General features: G+C 36.4%; 1 protein-coding gene and 1 long non-coding RNA gene across 2 annotated transcripts in view; both read right to left on the bottom strand.

The window, feature by feature from the left end:
* Nucleotides 1-4,171: 4,171 nt before the first annotated feature.
* Nucleotides 4,172-19,913, bottom strand: part of LOC102800646 (transmembrane protein 135-like) — a 154,819-nt gene continuing 139,077 nt past the window's right edge. The window contains exons 7-15 of the mRNA XM_085505645.1: nucleotides 15,569-15,610; nucleotides 15,304-15,411; nucleotides 9,398-9,464; nucleotides 8,592-8,771; nucleotides 8,315-8,378; nucleotides 7,680-7,756; nucleotides 7,403-7,501; nucleotides 7,012-7,079; nucleotides 4,172-5,872 (exon numbers count right to left, since the gene is read on the bottom strand). Coding sequence (XP_085361771.1) covers nucleotides 5,749-5,872; nucleotides 7,012-7,079; nucleotides 7,403-7,501; nucleotides 7,680-7,756; nucleotides 8,315-8,378; nucleotides 8,592-8,771; nucleotides 9,398-9,464; nucleotides 15,304-15,411; nucleotides 15,569-15,610 — 829 coding nt within the window. The 3' untranslated portion in view covers nucleotides 4,172-5,748. The remainder of the gene's footprint in view (nucleotides 5,873-7,011; nucleotides 7,080-7,402; nucleotides 7,502-7,679; nucleotides 7,757-8,314; nucleotides 8,379-8,591; nucleotides 8,772-9,397; nucleotides 9,465-15,303; nucleotides 15,412-15,568; nucleotides 15,611-19,913) is intronic.
* LOC146735879 (uncharacterized) lies at nucleotides 12,402-14,706 on the bottom strand. The gene is made up of 2 exons (XR_014930997.1): nucleotides 14,597-14,706; nucleotides 12,402-12,651 (listed from the first exon to the last, which is right to left on the bottom strand). It is a non-coding gene; the product is annotated as an uncharacterized LOC146735879 (long non-coding RNA).

Here is a 19,913-nt window from a genome sequence, read left to right as displayed (position 1 = left end):
GTCACAGTGACTTTCACTGAGGTCATGAAGACATAGAGTCACAGTGACTTTTACTGGGGTACTGAAGACATGGAGTCACGGTGACTTTTACTGGGGTACTCAAGGCATGGAGTCAGTGACTTTTACTGAGGACATGAAGACATGAAGTCACAGTAACTTTTACTGAGGTCATGAAGACATGGAGTCACAGTGACTTTTACTGGCTTCATGAAGACAGAGTCACAGTGAATTTTACTTGGGTACTCAAGGCATGGAGTCACAGTGACTTTTACTGGGGTACTCAAGGCATGGAGTCACAGTGACTTTACTGGGTTCATGAAGACATGGAGTCACTGACTTTTACTGGGGTACTCAAGGCATGGAGTCACAGTGACTTTTACTGGGGTACTCAAGGCATGGAGTCACAGTGACTTTACTGGGTTCATGAAGACATGGAGTCACAGTGAATTTTACTGGGGTACTCAAGGCATGGAGTCACAGTGACTTTTACTGGGGTACTCAAGGCATGGAGTCACAGTGACTTTACTGGGTTCATGAAGACAGAGTCACAGTGAATTTTACTGGGGTACTCAAGGCATGGAGTCACAGTGACTTTTACTGGGGTACTCAAGGCATGGCGTCACAGTGACTTTTACTGGCTTCATGAAGACAGAGTCACAGTGATTTTACTTGGGTACTCAAGGCATGGAGTCACATTAACTTTTACTGGGGTACTCAAGGCATGGTGTCACAGTGACTTTACTGGGTTCATGAAGACATGGAGTCACAGTGACTTTTACTGGGGTACTCAAGGCATGAGGTCACAGTGACTTTTACTGGGGTACTCAAGGCATGGAGTCACAGTGACTTTTACTGGGCCACTCAAGGCATGGAGTCACAGTGACTTTTACTGGGTTCATGAAGACAGAGTCACAGTGAATTTTACTTGGGTACTCAAAACATGGAGTCACAGTGACTTTTACTGGGGTACTCAAGGCATGGAGTCACAGTGACTTTTACTGGGGTACTCAAGGCATGGAGTCAGTGACTTTTACTGGGTTCATGAAAACAGTCACAGTGACTTTCACTGGGGTACTGAAGACATGGAGTCACAGTGACTTTTACTGGCTTCATGAAGACAGAGTCACAGTGAATTTTACTTGGGTACTCAAGGCATGGAGTCACATTAACTTTTACTGGGGTACTCAAGGCATGGAGTCACAGTGACTTTACTGGGTTCATGAAGACATGGAGTCACAGTGACTTTTACTGGGGTACTCAAGACATGGAGTCACAGTGACTTTTACTGGGGTACTCAAGGCATGGAGTCACAGTGACTTTTACTGGGTTCATGAAGACATGGAGTCACAGTGACTTTTACTGGGGTACTCAAGGCATGGAGTCACAGTGACTTTTACTGGGGTACTCAAGGCATGGAGTCACAGTGACTTTTACTGGGTTCATGAAGACATAGAGTCACAGTGACTTTTACTGGGGTACTGAAGACATGGAGTCACAGTGACTTTTACTGGGGTACTCAAGGCATGGAGTCAGTGACTTTTACTGAGGACATGAAGACATGGAGTCACAGTAACGTTTACTGAGGTCGTGAAGACATGGAGTCACAGTGACTTTACTGGGATACTCAAGGCATGGAGTCACAGTGACTTTTACTGGGGTACTCAAGGCATGGAGTCACAGTGACTTTTACTGGGGTACTCAAGGCATGGAGTCACAGTGACTTTTACTGGGTTCATGAAGACAGAGTCACAGTGAATTTTACTTGGGTACTCAAGGCATGGAGTCACAGTGACTTTTACTGGGTTCATGAAAACATGGAGTCACAGTGACTTTTACTGGGGTACTCAAGGCATGGTGTCACAGTGACTTTCACTGAGGTCATGAAGACATAGAGTCACAGTGACTTTTACTGGGGTACTGAAGACATGGAGTCACAGTGACTTTTACTGGGGTACTCAAGGCATGGAGTCAGTGACTTTTACTGAGGACATGAAGACATGAAGTCACAGTAACTTTTACTGAGGTCATGAAGACAGAGTCACAGTGAATTTTACTTGGGTACTCAAGGCATGGAGTCACATTAACTTTTACTGGGGTACTCAAGGCATGGAGTCACAGTGACTTTACTGGGTTCATGAAGACATGGAGTCACAGTGACTTTTACTGGGGTACTCAAGGCATGGAGTCACAGTGACTTTTGCTGGGGTACTCAAGGCATGGAGTCACAGTGACTTTTACTGGGTTCATGAAGACATGGAGTCACAGTGACTTTTACTGGGGTACTCAAGGCATAGAGTCACAGTGACTTTTACTGGGGTACTGAAGACATGGAGTCACAGTGACTTTTACTGGGGTACTCAAGGCATGGAGTCACAGTGACTTTTACTGGGGTACTCAAGGCATGGAGTCACAGTGACTTTTACTGGGTTCATGAAGACATGGAGTCACAGTGACTTTACTGGGATACTCAAGGCATGGAGTCACAGTGACTTTTACTGGGGTACTCAAGGCATGGAGTCACAGTGACTTTTACTGGGGTACTCAAGGCATGGAGTCACAGTGACTTTTACTGGGGTACTCAAGGCATGGAGTCACAGTGACTTTTACTGGGTTCATGAAGACATGGAGTCACAGTACAGTGACTTTTACTGTGGTACTCAAGGCATGGTGTCACAGTGACTTTCACTGAGGTCATGAAGACATAGAGTCACAGTGACTATTACTGGGGTACTGAAGACATGGAGTCACAGTGACTTTTACTGGGGTACTCAAGGCATGGAGTCAGTGACTTTTACTGACGACATGAAGACATGAAGTCACAGTAACTTTTACTGAGGTCATGAAGACATGGAGTCACAGTGACTTTTACTGATGTCATGAAGACAGAGTCACAGTGACTTTTACTGGGGTACTCAAGGCATGGAGTCACAGTGACTTTTACAGGGGTACTCAAGACATGGAGTCACAGTGACTTTTACTGGGGTACTCAAGACATGGAGTCATAGTGACTTTTACTGGGGTACTCAAGACATGGAGTCACAGTGACTTTTACTGGGGTACTCAAGACATGGAGTCACAGTGACTTTTACTGGGGTACTCAAGACATGGAGTCACAGTGACTTTTACTGGGGTACTCAAGACATGGAGTCACAGTGACTTTTACTGGGGTACTCAAGACATGGATTCACAGTGACTTTTACTGGGGTACTCAAGACATGGAGTCACAGTGACTTTTACTGAGGTACTCAAGACATGGAGTCACAGTGACTTTTACTGGGGTACTCAAGACATGGAGTCACAGTGACTTTTACTGGGGTACTCAAGGCATGGAGTCACAATGACTTTTACTGGGGTACTCAAGACATGGAGTCACAGTGACTTTTACTGAGGTACTCAAGGCATGAAGTCACAGTGACTTTTACTGGGGTACTCAAGACATGGAGTCACAGTGACTTTTGCTGGGGTACTCAAGACATGGAGTCACAGCGACTTTTACTGAGGTACTCAAGACATGGAGTCACAGTGACTTTTACTGGGGTACTCAAGACATGGAGTCACAGTGACTTTTACTGGGGTACTCAAGGCATGGAGTCACAGTGACTTTCACTGGGGTACTCAAGACATGGAGTCACAGTGACTTTTACTGAGGTACTCAAGGCATGGAGTCACAGTGACTTTTACTGGGGTACTCAAGACATGGAGTCACAGTGACTTTTACTGGGGTACTCAAGGCATGGAGTCACAGTGACTTTTACTGGGGTACTCAAGACATGGAGTCACAGTGACTTTTACTGGGGTACTCAAGGCATGGCGAGTCGCAGTGATTTTTACTGGGGTACTGAAGGCATGGAGTCACAGTGATTTTTACTGAGGTACTCAAGACATGAAGTCACAGTGATTTTTACTGGGGTACTCAAGACATGGAGTCACAGTGATTTTTACTGGGGTACTCAAGACATGGAGTCACAGTGACTTTTACTGGGGTACTCAAGACATGCAGTTTTAGCAATATTTACCAGGGTCCTGAACACATGATGTTGCAGCAACTGTCAAGAAATACCCATCTTCAAAATGCCATAAAATAATCAAACTGACAAGTTATATGTAAAACACTGAAATCAATGTCAATAACTCCATATGATGAAATAACAAATTACAATAATAAAAAAGGTTTGAAAAGTTTTACATTTGACATAACATCTCTACACATTTATGCTATATCAAATTGAATTTTATTTCATCCATGTGTAGTGGAGCGTGTTACTAATGCAACCCTAAAACAGTAAATATATTGATGTCAATTTACCTGAAGGAATTACAAATTGTTATCCAATGAGATGCCCTGTTGATATTTGCTTATTATGGAACTTAAATAACCACTGGCCTGCCAAAGAACAACTAAACCTAAAACTTTGTTTTTGTACCCACTTTGAATTAAATCTCTTTAGGCAAGTCAAAAAATGATGTTGAACATACATACATACATACATACAGACAGACAGACAGACAGACAGACAGACAGACAGACAGACAGACAGACAGACAGACAGACAGACAGATGGAACCGAAAACACAAGTCCCAGTTTCAAATAGATTAGCACAAAATAATACTGTATTCATGAAAATAATTCCAGTGAGCTGCTGTCAAGTACTGATAATAACAGAGACAAATATTGTGTTCTAGAGAATCTCAAAATGTTGAAAAGAGCGTTTTTGTCATGACCAATAAGAATGCTTTCAAAAAATTTAATTATTATAGAATGCACTGAGTAATGAGCTTTATCATATTTCCTCTATGCTCACTTTCAAATTGTTTAATTTAACCATAGCAACCAGTATTCAATGACAAGATGTAAATATTAGAAATTTATAACATTATGACTGATTTGTACAATTATTTTGGTATAGTACAGACAACATGAACTTATACAAGGACAGATAGAAACAGGTTTGCAAATACCATACCTCCCATACATTAAGGTTGTACAAATACCATACCTCCCATACATTAAGGTTGTACAAATACCATACCTCCCATACATTAAGGTTGTACAAATACCATACCTCCCATACATTAAGGTTGTACAAATACCATACCTCCCATACATTAAGGTTGTACAAATACCATACCTCCCATACAGTAAGGTTGTACAAATACCATACCTCCCATACATTAAGGTTGTACAAATACCATACCTCCCATACATTAAGGTTGTACAAATACCATACCTCCCATACATTAAGGTTGTACAAATACCATACCTCCCATACAGTAAGGCTGTACAAATCCTTTATACAAAAGCAGACAGCAACAGGCCTTAAATTCCATACTTTCCATGGGAAGTATGGGTGTATGAATCTTTTATACAATCACAGATATCAATGGGATTTAAACTCCAAGTCCAACACCGCCCTTAAAATAAGGGTGTACATACCCATTACACAAGTACAGACAGCAAAGTGTTCCTTATATGTTAAAAAAATTCATTGAAGATGGAGAACAGACATTTACAATATAATTGTATTTGAAAATAAAATAAAAAATGCAACTGTTCGGAACATGTTTGCATAAAAATTCATTGTTCATGATTCTATAACATTCTCTTTTGTATTTTGTCATAAACATTTACACAATAATTTAACTATAGTAAAAAAATAATCAATATTTCATTTTTCAATTACATAGTTCCATAGAAAAATTCTCTATTATTTCTGTTGCCATGGCTACCAAGTTTTACTCTGTCAAGCTTACACAGGATTGAGCGGAATGGTCGTCAGATACCTTGGATCGTATTTGGGCCAATAATTTGGATACAATTTTGATGATTGGTAAACAAATTGGTCAATAATTCTCCGGTTCATTTCTTTGAATCTAATAATAAAGAAAAAGTTAGTGTTATCCTTAGAACTTATTTGTAAGTTATGTACATAGATTACAATATGATGAAAATCTGATGTATTAGGAAGAACAGATTGTTTTCCATTGATGATCACATCTTAGCTACTTCTTGCGAAATAACTATATACAAATCATATTCTGGCAGCTGTTCTCTGATGGGATCTCTCGCCCAATCACAGCATGGCTTACTAGAGAGCAGTCTGTACATTTGTTGATGATTCTACATGTATGAGACTTGACTGACATATTAATTTGATCAGATGGAGAGAAAGGCAATGTACGCAAACAGTACATTAAAAGTGACTAGAGTCTCTATGCATTAATGTGTTCTAAACACCATTCATATAAGTCACACTGCAGAGGGAGTGCCCTCGGCAATTGTGAATGAAAGCAATGTCACTCAAATTATTATTGTGTACATGTAGTTGTTTATCATTTAGAATATAGTAAAACATATTCTTCATTGATAGACACAAATCACAGATTTTTTTTGGTATCACTATTTACGTAATAGAAGTGCTCCATCACTACAGGGTGTGATTTATAAGAAAGGTTTATTTGTGTGCTGATGAAAAAAAAAGTTTGTTTGTTCATGATATTTGTAGCAATTCAAATCAAATTTTTAAATATATCAACCAATAACAATAATTCTATAAATAAAGCCATAAGTTTGTCAATATTCATAGATTTACCTATAAACACTATTTGGCAGTGTGTGTGGGTAAATCTATGAATTATTGACAAGCTTATGGCTTGTATGATGTGTATGATGAAATTGGGTCAAGAGTTCCTTTTATACTCCCATCCCTCACCCTAAATCTAACACTCACTCCCTGTTACCCAATTCATTTGAATATGCCCCCTCTAGATAACTATCGATGTCTTTAGGAGGGACATGTACAATTAAATGGGGAGTGCTGGAGGGTAGGGGTAGGGTTAGGGATGGAGGGTACAAAAGGAACTCTTTTCGAAATTGTTGGTGGAGTGTCGCATCACACTATTTTATATGCATTTTCCTCTGTTCAGAATTATGTTACACTGCGGATCTGTGCATGTGATAATTAGGTGTATACGAAGATGAAAATAGATAATATAACCGTGCAATAACTTACCTGAAATTTGTAAGTTTAACTAAAAAGTTCCAATAGGATGGTCTTAGATTATGAGGTTCAAACACAGCCTGACAGAATAAACATAATACATAATAAACACAAGTTTTACTTCTTTTTTCCATTTCACTTTTTCCTTCATCATGGTGTACAGCAATGCGGTCAATAATATTCACATATAATATGGTGATATGGTAATGATAACAATTATAAATGAAATTATGTGCAATAATTTAAATAAAGCCACGTTAGCAGAACGCAGAGATTATTTTGATATGGTTTTTATGTGTCAGTGTGTCTTAGGGTTGTACAGTTGTTGTAAATTATCTTAATAAATAAACAAACAAACAAATAAATAAATACTAATACAGTCAGATTTTAAAAGTGTACTTACCAGATGCAAGTTAATTGCAGTAGATATGGTGTAAAGAATAGAGTCACCGTGTTTAAAATAAGGCACTGTACCAGCATCCACACCTTTAAAGTATACTAACTGCAAATAAAGAGCCAAAAATGAGAATGAAGATAGAACAAATCAATGGGATATCAAAGATACAGGTTCATGAAAACTGAACTGAAAAAAAAATTCTGATAAACATTCAGAGGAAACCATTATATAGGCAGTTTTTATGAGTACCTGCACACACAAATACATGAAAAATAAACATTACCTCTAGTAATTTGAATGCTACATAAAGAGCTATGGAAGAACTTTTATAATAAACCATTGACAAGCCTGATATAAAACCTACAGACAGAAAAGAAGTGTTGATGCTCAATACAACCTTTGACCCTGGATGTCAGATATGACCTATAAAGGTCTCACATCCTGGCATTTCATGAATGTCCCAAAACAGAAATAAATTCCTAATATTATATCTCAAAGTTTGGCCATGATTTTGAACTTTAGTGACAAATGCTTGAAATTGTTCAGATTCAGGACATTTTCCCCCTCAAGAAAGTACCAGGGTTTTATATCAATTGTATGTAAATGTCAGGAGTTCAGAGACAGGATTGAGGTATAAAAATTAGAAGGTTTCTTGTTTCAAATAACTGGGATTATGCTGTAGTACATCAGTGGACAAGAGAACCCTAAATCCATGACACTCCTTTTGCGGGAGGAAAGTGGGTTTGAATACACCAACTACAGTGAGGAGGGTTTAATCTGACAAGGAAAGTTTTACAAAATGTTTTCCTCTCTGCGACTGTTTGCACACCATGAGAAGGGATTGACAAGCTCTACTATTGTTAATATATAGGTTTTTACAAGAGCACAAAACTAAACAACAAGACATAATAATATTACCTGCAATAAGTCCATGTATTTTATCATCTTTATTTCTAAACCATCTTAATACACAACATACAGCCTAGACAAATTCAAATATCATTGCACATTACTAGAATATATCATTATATTTACATGTAGATATATATATATATATATATATTATAATTGCATATTTATAGTTAGTATCAAAGTCATACCTACCATCAATAACAATGTTCTGAGAAATATACCATTATAAGCAAGGGAAAACAAAAAATGAGAGAGTGTGACTGACTGTAATAATGTGACTCACCCTGAAAAGACTTGATAATAGTCCTAGAAAAACACCAAGACCCAAACTGTCTGATGAGATCAAAGATTTGTAAAAATATCTGTAAATGTAACGAGGATTTTTAAACATAGCTGGAATAGTTCCTATGAATGTAAGAGCAGTCTGGATACCGTAGCCCATCCAGAAATTTCTCAAAAAACCCTGAAAAAAATAACTTAGAATTAGTAACAATTGTTATATATTAATGATAAATGAAGATAATTCAGATGCTACATGCTTGTTCCAGGGCCTGGTTACTGCCAAATATGGTCAGCTGATGTTCTCACATGATACCCTATTGACCAATCAGTGTATGCAATTGTGTTTTCAAAACATGTTATCTGTACATTTCTTGAAAATCACTAAAAAGTTGTGACCCTTTAATTAGTTCTATACTGTTGTATGAATATGTCATATAAAAGAAGATGGATTCTATTACATGGCCTCTGGTGGCACTATACATGGAATATAGCCATGAAAAAAGTTGTGCAAAATTTGTTGTTCAAAATCAATATGAGCATGATTTTTCGTTTCTCATAATAAATGTCCTGCTATTTTTCATCAAAACATTTTTTTAATTAAATAGGATATTAATAAATGAATAAACAAAAATCCACATTTTATGGTTACAATAACTGAAATCAGATATGACTATTATTACAGCTACCTGTACATAAATGTAGCATTGGTAAATATTGTCAATCTGCCCATGACAGTGATACTGCATTTCAAATTTATCCTTTTTATTTTTCAAATAATGTAATACTGTGTGATGAAAGAATACCTACATTTAATATATAATGTATACATCCAAACTGATGTTTGCATAAACGATGTTTGACAGAACTCTTCATTCTGAAAAATAATAATCATGTTTTATTACTTTTTTACCAGCATACAAACTTATACAAATTAAACAGACTTAGAAGATGTAAGACTACTATCAATAATAATGATGTTGGACACCCCAGTGAATTTCAGGTAACCAATGAGTTGAAGTGTCAAAATCTACCTTTATAACTGTATCACTTCAGATTTTGATGTTGGGTTTGGAAGATCAAAACAAAAATTAATTATGTTTCCCCGGTTAATATTACTTTTAATATTAATCTACTGAAATAATCCTTAAAGAATAGAACATGGTTTGTACGAAAGTTCCAAAACAGTGCAACAATTAACCGGTAAAATGGTCATACAATTTAGTGGAAAATAACTGCAGGAGAATATTTTTTCATGTGTTCATCAGTCTGGTGATCATCTGACCCTTTCAAGATATAAATATAAATTTCTTGTTTTTGTATTATGTGTAATAACATTCTTTACATTTGATAGTACATGTACTATATTAATTTCAGGGCTCCTTACAGAATAATAAAAGGTTAGTACGAAGATACCTCAAAGTATGCACGAAGACAGTACAGCGGCAGTATCGGCCGACGCACTACTGTCTGAGTGCATACTTTGAGGTATCTTCGTAATAACCTTGTTATTATACATCTTTTCCTTCCAGGGATACATCATGGGAATGCCGGAATCTAAATATTTTAGAACTGAATCAGTGAACTTCTTTTTATGGAGTCCGGTCAAACCCTGGTGGCAGCCATGTTTGTTCTTATTATTAGAGGACGCTTACACGCGTAATCATTCCATATTTGGAATTCGCATTTCCCAATATGGTAGGATGAAAATACCCTGTAAAATACCGCAAAATTACGGCACGCTGTAACTTATGGCGTTACGGTGACAGATGTATAATAATATAACAGAATTGCATAAAGGTTTACAAATAGTTTTTGGTGGCAAAAATTATTGATATTACATACATGTAATATCTGGTTACTATGCTTTATAAGTAACAGATCTTACAACATCTGGTTCTCATGATCAGCAGTACAAATGTCTCCATTTCTGCACTTATGTATGTCAATGAAATTCCAGTCAAATTCTCCTGTATATCTTAAATATGATATAAATGTATACTAGTCATAACAAAGTTGAGATATTGTTACTAATAATTTTTCTCAGTTTTCTGCACTATATTTGAATTGAATTTGAAGCTCAGTTGTAAAGGTTTGTTTCCACTCAGAGACAGACATCTGGAAAGAATATATAACATTCTTAAAATACAAAGCCAAAAATTGCAAATTGTTACCAATAATTTTAAAATATATTTTGGAGTTTAAGAAGATTAGACAAAATTACTTGCCAACAAGTATTAAAACAAAAAGTAAATACAATACATAGTCCCTGTGAGTTCTTAAGTTCAACAAAATCACTACCATTTTGGAAATGCATGATTTTGAAGAATTTATAACAACCACAATTCAGGCATCTTGATTCAGATGAATAATGAATATTTATGTGTGAACATGATTGGTTAGGACATGTTGTAGAAAGTTCATTCAGTAAAAAAAAGTGCCACCAGTTGGCCATTTTGAAACTAATTCAAACAAACATGCATTGGAGACCCAATGATCCATATTGTCCAATGTTTGTACCAAGTTTGAACGAAACATCCATACACAACCCACTATGGCTCCAGAATAGCGGAAATGCTTGATTTTGATGAATATTGAAAACATTGACTTGATTCATCACTATGAAGTATGACTTTCGTGCTGAAATCATGCCACCATTTTTTCTATTTTACCTTCAGAGCCTTCAGATTGTGGTTTAATTTAAAGGTGCGCCCTCTAGAGTCGGTTTTAAATTAATCAGGTTCCCCATGCTTCAAAACTAGAAGTGTTTTTATATTCGAGGTGTAAAATTTTCAACATTAAAATGGTCTATTTTAGGCTATTTTGAATCTGATCACCAAACAATTATATGTTCAAATGTGCGACATGACATACAACAGGTAAAACCAACATGGCCACCAGTCAGCCATTTTGAATCAAATCACAAACAAGACATGACATGTCATGTCATAGCCCCCGCTCAGAAAAAAATTTAAAAACTTATATTGAACTTAGTTTGTGTCAGAGTGAATTAATTCATTATGAGCTGTATTAAAATTCTGTTATTAAATGTTCAGAATTGATGTGTTACAATTTTAGGGGGTGGGGTAAAAATTTATTCATTTGGCTTTTCTGAGACAATTTATAACTTGTTAAACATATAATGCGATGTGCACTTGTAAACAATTATTACCTGTCCCTGTACCAACTTTGAACAAAACTGGATGACACATATCTGAGAAAAAGCTGTTAACAGCTAGAAAAAGCTTGTTTTTTTTAGATTTTTGAGGAGAAAAATGGCCTCCAAGTCGTAAAACTTTATCCAATCAAACAGGGCATGAATGACACTGAAAGTTGCAACATATAATTTGTCCAGTTTTTGGTTTGGATGTAAATTGGCAAACATGATTTCTATGGCATTCTCAGCAAGAACACCAGAGAGCAACAAACAAGTACAACAGGTAAAATGACATGCAAGTATGCAAATCAGATCTGCAAATATGTTGAAGAGTCAGTGTTGTGTCTGTTTGGATAAACTTCTTTGTACAACTGTATTCCTAATACAAGAACATCGTCAATTACAGAACTGTTCCAGCGAAAAACTTCAAACAGTAACAGAGCAAAGATACCGTTTGTCATACAAGTACTAGCACCAGATGAAGAACTAAGAAACTGCAATGATCCTTGGTGTACATTACCTGTGTCAACAACTTTACTTCCCATGTACTTCATGTACAGATCTACATGTAGTTTATGGCCCAGAATTAGTTTCAATATCTCTAAATAAGGACAAGAGTACTTCTCATATGACAATGATACAAATAAAGTGCAAGAATCAAGAAAAAATATTATCAAGTTTTTATTATCATACATTAATATTAACAAATCATGTGAAATTGAACTTTTATGTACAGAGAAACACATATTTATGCTTTGGTTGACAGCACTTCTCAAAAAAAAAAAAAAGACGACCTGCAAAACTTTATACAATTGTCAGACATGCAGCGAATAGTATGCTTTTGTAATACATTGTATATGCAGTTTCAGTGGCTTTGCTTTCCGAGAAAAAAATTCTGGCTCTGCACCTGAAAAAAACAAAAAAACATTTAGTCAAAAGTAAGCAGAGATTGTAGCATATATGCTCCCATTAGCTGTTAAATTTAATTAAAAAAGATATTTTCGTACTGTCTTTTCAGTACGAAAATATATTACTTAATATATTTATACCAGCCAGAAAGAAATTGCAAGTTTTCACTGAGCAATTAGGAATATACATGGACAACAATTGATGCATTTCTAGCAATATACTGTTTGAAAGGCTGCAAGATGTAATGAAGTAGCGAAGTAGCGAAGTAGTCTGACTGGCTGGGAAACTGCACAGTACATACAAAAATGTATGCTCATGATATATGAGCAGCTCCACCAAATATAAAAATATTCTTTCCATAGTTATGACTCTAATGTGAATGTGATTTTCCACTCCTTAGCAATAGTAGTTAGAGTATTGTATTGTACTGTATCGTACAAGTTTATTGTGATTCTATGTGTTTGTAATATTATTTAACTTTATTTAGCATTCTGTTTAGTTGGTTAACTTTACTGTATCTTAATGTAGTTCATTTTATTTTTATACGACCATAGAACAACTCACTGTAGTTTGTTTTAATGTTGAATAAAAATTAAAATCAGTCACTGTATAGTGGTGACGTATTGCGCAAAATTGTTGCAAGGACAATACTTTTCTTGATTTGCGTGTCGTCGTGCGTCGACAAAAAATGCATGGAATAGTCGGCAGTATCGATCAAGTTCGTCTAGTGTGACATTCATGGCTGGCGACAAGATGCCGTCTAATCGTTTAAATAGGCGTCAAGGAGGAGTGAAAAGCCCTAATTTGGTGCTACAATAGACGTCATGGAATGTTGGAAAATTACAGTCAATCAAAAAAACTGTTCACATGACAACAACAAATATTCACTATATTCATTATGCATTATTTTTTTGTTGGTAGCACGGTACGGTAGCTTACTTGTTTTCGAAGTGTTGTAATTGTTGATTAGTACTCAGTAGTGATTATATTAACATACAAAAAATAAATTCGTTGAATTGTTATGAAATGCAAGTAAAATTCAACTTAGTTTTATCGTAAGCAAATGTTTTCGGTTACATGTTAACGCTCGATGAGACAATATCCGCCATGTTATCCATGCCCACGACGCGTATTTATAATGACCAGATAGGTCAAGTCGCTAATCAACCAATCAAAATGCTGGATGGTGCCCATGTGCTCAAATTACCATAAAGCATTTAAATATGACAGTTCAGCGACCTCATGGTGAAAGCAACATGAAAGACCAGATTTACCGATGTTTTAGTGCGATCTTTTGGCTTCGTTTCTCATGGGGAAAAAGGCAGGATTTTTTTAATCGGATTTAGAAAAATAAATAAACATACCGTCCCAAATAAAAATGTGCCGGATGGAATTTTTCTGTGGAAAAAATAAACGTACCGGTACGTTTATATTGGGACTTTTAGCGTTGTGGGCAAGCTCTCCTGAGTAGCGACATATTTTTAACTTCGCCTATTGCGTGATCAGTGGATTACGTAAATAAACCAACATTTTCAATGAGTACATGCCGACCCAACTAAACTTGTTTATGGCTGTTTATGAACAGCGAGGACGCATCTCATAGAACAATAGCTGTGGAAATCATAAACAAATGTAAATGTTGCGGAAATCAAGCATGGCGATAATGATTTTGAGCGAGGCAGAGTCTGGCAAGCGTCTCAGAGCAGCATTGCGCCGACACCACCACGACGTTTGAATCCCGGTGAGAGCACTGCAAACCTCTTAAGTCACGAGGTAAACTTTCAATTTACACAATACATAATCAGTTCCTACAACCATAATAAAAAGGCAGTTTTTCTGGCGAAACTCTCACCAGGTTAGCAATAGTTTCTCACGATCACCAAACTGGAGACACAAACGATAATACAAAGTGTATAAATACCATAACAAGCACAGTTTCTTACCTTTGAAATTGACGAGACACAATTTTGTCCATAGAAGCGTTGCGCAAATAAAGATTCCGGGATACAATATCCTCACAAAATTGACTGATTTCCACTGAGACGAGAACTGCGTAAGCGTCATCAAAACTCAGATTAAACTCGGGTAATTTCGGGAAAAGTCGGATTTTGAAGGAAAAATGTTAAAAATCAAGGAAAAACACAGTGAAACTTTGAAGAATCGAAAAAATAACTTGATGTGCACCATAGCACCATCAATTTCTGTCTCTGTACCAACTCTGAACTTAATTGGATCACACATGTGTGAGAAAAAGCTGGTAACATGAAAATGTGCACGCACATTGCACAGACACAACCCAAATTAATACCCCCCGCCCGGATCGCAGATCCGGCGGGGGCTAATTAGCATAAATAATTTGAAATTGACCCAGGCATGCCTGCAAACCATGGGATTATTAGTTTTTAATGCACTGCCTAATAAACATGTCAAGTAAATAGACATGGTTCAATTTGAACTTGGGTCTTATAGCTGGCATTTCAAACATTGAGATATGAAAGTTGGATGCAGTGACATCTACCAAAACTATAGGCTATATTACATAGACATATCTTTTCATTCATGTTTCATAATAAATATAATAATATTCTGTAACATTGTAACTATGACAACACTTTGCATGATTTATAATAAATGCAATAACAAAACATACCTGTCAATATATTGCTGCATGTCTGGAGATAAACTGAATCTAGATCTAACTGCTGGTTCTGGTTCACCATCTTCACTTTGTACAAGTTCAGACGGTCCGAATATAAACCTTTGAGATAAACATGCAGAGACAGGAAAATAAAAAGTAAAATAACTTAATGTGCAGTGGTTATATGGGAGACTGGAAGTGTACATAACATATATATAAGCAAGTTTAGTAAAACTGAATATGTCACAAATATTGAAAGAAATTACTTGTGACTTACTTGAGAGCTGACTGAGAAGTGGAGTCTAGTCCATCTTTCATTCTGAAAATTATAGATATAAAATTATAATATCAATATCAGCTTCAAGTACCATTCCTACCAGTTGCCAATTTAGTTTACTTTAAAATTGACTCTAAAACCTTTTCAAACCGAACAGTGAAACCTTTCCAAACCGAACGGTGAACCTTTCCAAACTGAACACAGTGAAACCTTTCCAAACTGAACACAGTGAAACCTTTCCAAACTAAACACAGTGAAACCTTTCCAAACTAAACACAGTGAAACCTTTTCAAACCGAACAGTGAAACCTTTTCAAACCGAACAGTGAAACCTTTTCAAACCGAACAGTGAAACCTTTTCAAACCGAACAGTGAAACCTTTTCAAACCGAACAGTGAAACCTTTCCAAACCGAACAGTGAAACCTTTCCAAACTGAACACAGTGAAACCTTTCCAAACTGAACACAGTGAAACCTTTTCAAACCGAACAGTGAAACCTTTCCAAACCGAACAGTGAAACTTTTCTAAACTGAACACAGTGATACCTTTCCAAACTGAACACATTGAAACCTTTCCAAACCGAACACAGTGAAACCTTTCCAAACCGAACACAGTGAAACCTTTTCAAACTGAACACGGTGAAACCTTTCCAAACCCAACACAGTGATACCTTTCTAAGCAGAACACAGTGAAACCTTTCCAAACTGAACACAGTGAAACCTTTCCAAACTGAACACCGTGAAACCCTTCCAAACTGAACACAGTGATACCCTTCCAAACCGAACACAGTAAAACCTTTTCAAACCGAACACAGTGAAACCTTTTCAAACTGAACACAAACTGAACACGGTGAAACCTTTCCAAACCCAACACAGTGATACCTTTCCAAGCAGAACACAGTGAAACCTTTCCAAACTGAACACAGTGATACCTTTCCAAACTGAACATAGTGATACCTAATCCAAACCAAACAAGAAGCATTAAACATGCGGTGTGGTACAATACATTTTTCAAGTGAAATGTAAAGCAAATCTGATGGACTAACTATATAAGGGAAACTTTGAATTTGAATCCCCCCGTCCATTATTTACAAGTGTTATCGAATGTGTTTCTATGTGCTAACAGACACATTTACTTACACCAATGTCTACCTACCATGTATGTATTGTCACTATCAGTTTACAATAATGCATTTAAACATGTCATCTCATTCATTTTATGAGACTTATGCTTAAAATTACATCACAATTATATTCTACATATATTCGTAATTGCATATTACAGAATTATATATACTCCGTGCATTCTTATTGGTTGACTAGATTCATCACCATGCTGAAATAGGCTCACCATTTTTCTTATTTTACAACCAGAGCAGGGAAAGATTATGGTTTAATTTGAAAGAGCGCCCTCTGGTGTCAGGATATTATATTCAATATTGTAGTTGATGGCGCTATAACAAAAATTTGCTTATTTGGGATAGATGATCCAGCAGTTCTACATTAATCAGGTTTTCTCCATACTCCAAAACCAGATGTGTTTTTATAATCAAGGTGTGAAATGTTTTTGTTTGGTAGTGAAGAACTGCGAACGGGCATATGTGGATGAATTAGTGTTGAAAGTAGATATAATGGCAAATGTTGGCAAATACAAGACGACAAAACTGTGCTGGGAAATATGAGAGCAGTGAAACTACTTCAAATATCTATTTGTGTACACACACCAATTCATGATAATCCGTAGTGCCGATAATGGCAACACTGTAAAAAAAAAAATAATTGAAAATACGACAACTGCGGAGATGGAATGGTGGGATGAGGAGGCTCTGCTCACACTAGAAAGGTATCAAGGATTTCACATCGCCAGCTGCCAGGCAGCTTCACTACTAGCGATAAGGTCAAAGGTCATGGGGAAACCTACTTGAAGGTTGTTAACAGTGAGAATAAGAAAATCTTTTGTTGAAGTATTATACAGCCACTAGTAACCAAGCTGGTTTGGTTTCTCTGTCAGAAACAATCACAGCTACTTGTTAACTTGTGCTGCACAAGTGGAAAGAAATCTACAACATGTATGGCATTAGCAGTGGTAATGAGAGGCTGACATTTCATGGTATTCCCGGGGGGAGAATTAGGGGAGGAAATGATTTGAAAGAAGTGGAATGAAGAAATACGGGGAGATGTAAGGGTTTTAAATGTGAAGGCGAGGTGGGAAGAATTATCAACAGAGAAGAGGGGGTTGTGGGGAGGGTAGGAAGTTTAAAGTGATATGATGCGTGTTATTTGAATCTGTTCAACCACAATCACAGAACCAAATCTCCCAAGCACTTTTCCATGCACAATTTTGGACATACAAATGTACAAAGCAGATATGGAGCCTATGATTGTTTGTACGAGGTCTGATTTGTAATGAAGAAAAACAGTAGAACAAGAATAGTATATTTCCACAGGAAGGCCAGCAGTCTAAAGACAAGTACCTACTAATGATTCAATCTGCTGTGCCTAATTTTAATGGATTGCAAATTAAGACTACAAAAAATAATTGCCCTGCACTGTAAGGAGCCAACCCTGGCATTTGAAAGAAAGCAAGCCATTGATAAACAGAATGCGAACACATTGTTGAAATTAGTCTGCTAAGGAGGGAAATTTTCCAGTGAATACACTTGAAAAACTTTAATAAGACTGCATTAGCTCCTTTTTTGTAAACTTGCAAAGCATGATGGGTATACACACAAGTGCCCTGGAACATGTATTTTATAAGACGATTACCTGCACTGAACTATAAAAAGTCGGCAGCGACAGAAGTCTGAAATATTTCTACTTTTGTCTTAAAAGAATTAGAATGCATGCTTTGAAAGTTGGTAAGAATGGAATAAGAATGCTACATTTTAGTGAAAAGACGTGGCCATTCAAAGCAGTGTGTGTAGATTTCGGAACTCTTCTTTGAAGCTTTTCAGAGCTTTGTTCTTAGGGGATGTCATGTAAAGAATTTGGTCAGTGTCTATATTAGTGTATACTGTGTCAATTTTTGTAATGAAGCAGGCCATTGATGTCTTTGAAAGTTTCACCAAATTGCCACTGTCATAGTGTGAAGCCCACACCATAAAGACATTCATTTCAATTCAAAAGAGTGTGTTTACAGTGTCCAATCAACACAGTTTCCCTTTCTCATGTAGATAGGAGCCGCAGATCACTACAGAGAATTGGAAATTGTTATCCCCCAGGGAAAATAAGCACATAAACAAACAAATTAGCTGTGAAAAGGAGTGAGCATATACTACAGGGTATGTTTGTCAAAGAACGCTGGATTGAATAGTGTTCCATTGTGGTTACTACTGGTCTGTCAAGTAGACTTGTAGAACTAAACACTAACAGAAAACACTGTCTAAAGAAAAGTTTCAATCACTGTGGGGGTTATATAGTTATACAATAGTGACACCCTACATGCACTGAATTCTTTTGAAGGTTCACAATCCCTGTAAAGAAGACTCTGCCATTTTTGTACAACAAAGCATTTTCTACCTGATATTAAATTAATCGAGTTAACTTTAAACTACTGAGATAGCATAGCCCAGCCTAGGGTATATTAATTTTAGCTTTACTGCAAGGCTAGTCACCATGTTATCTCAAAGAGGGATATTATTATATAGAATAAATACTATATTACTATTCAGCCCAAGCAGTTTTTGTGCAGCAAATGGTTGTTCACTAATTGAAGAGTGGATAGAGCTGTATTACGTATACAATTTACTGGTAATCACTGACCAGCCACACAAATTGTACACCAAAAGTTCAATGAGAAAAAACCAGTTGTCATGGTGATGTGAAAATGTATTTAAATCTGATTATCTCTTTTAGTTTCTTTTATTCAAATTTAAAGAAAGCTGGCAATTATGGTGATAGTTTTCATTGAAGCAAACTTTATACTAAATTGGCGAGTCAATGCTTTCTGTGAAATAACTTATAAAATATTTTCAAAATTCACAAACTTTTGTTTTTAATTATGTTTCAAAGTCAAATGAAAAAATAATTTCTTTGCCATTTTATAGCTCTAAAGGTGCATGTAAAATATCAGAGGAAGGATTTTTAAAGATCAGAAGTTCACATGCCAGTGTAAGGCTTGTTTTATGCATGATTTGTAATGTGAGCCAGTCAAGATGGTTTACATGAGCCCTACATTAGCACTACTCTCACCTGAGTAATTGTACACCATACACAGGCATCCATCTCCCTTTCACTCATGACTTATTCACTTCCGTTTAACATTAAATCTACACTGGTTTCAGCACCAACATCTCCACTTTAATACTACACTGGTTTTAAAATAGCTTTCAACAAGTCACGATTAAT

The sequence above is a fragment of the Saccoglossus kowalevskii genome, chromosome 11, assembly GCF_978046115.1.
Source record: "Saccoglossus kowalevskii chromosome 11, keSacKowa6.1, whole genome shotgun sequence".
Taxonomy (NCBI): Eukaryota; Metazoa; Hemichordata; class Enteropneusta; family Harrimaniidae; genus Saccoglossus; species Saccoglossus kowalevskii.
Note: the sequence above shows the minus strand (reverse complement) of the source record. Positions and strands in the feature narration are given on the sequence as shown.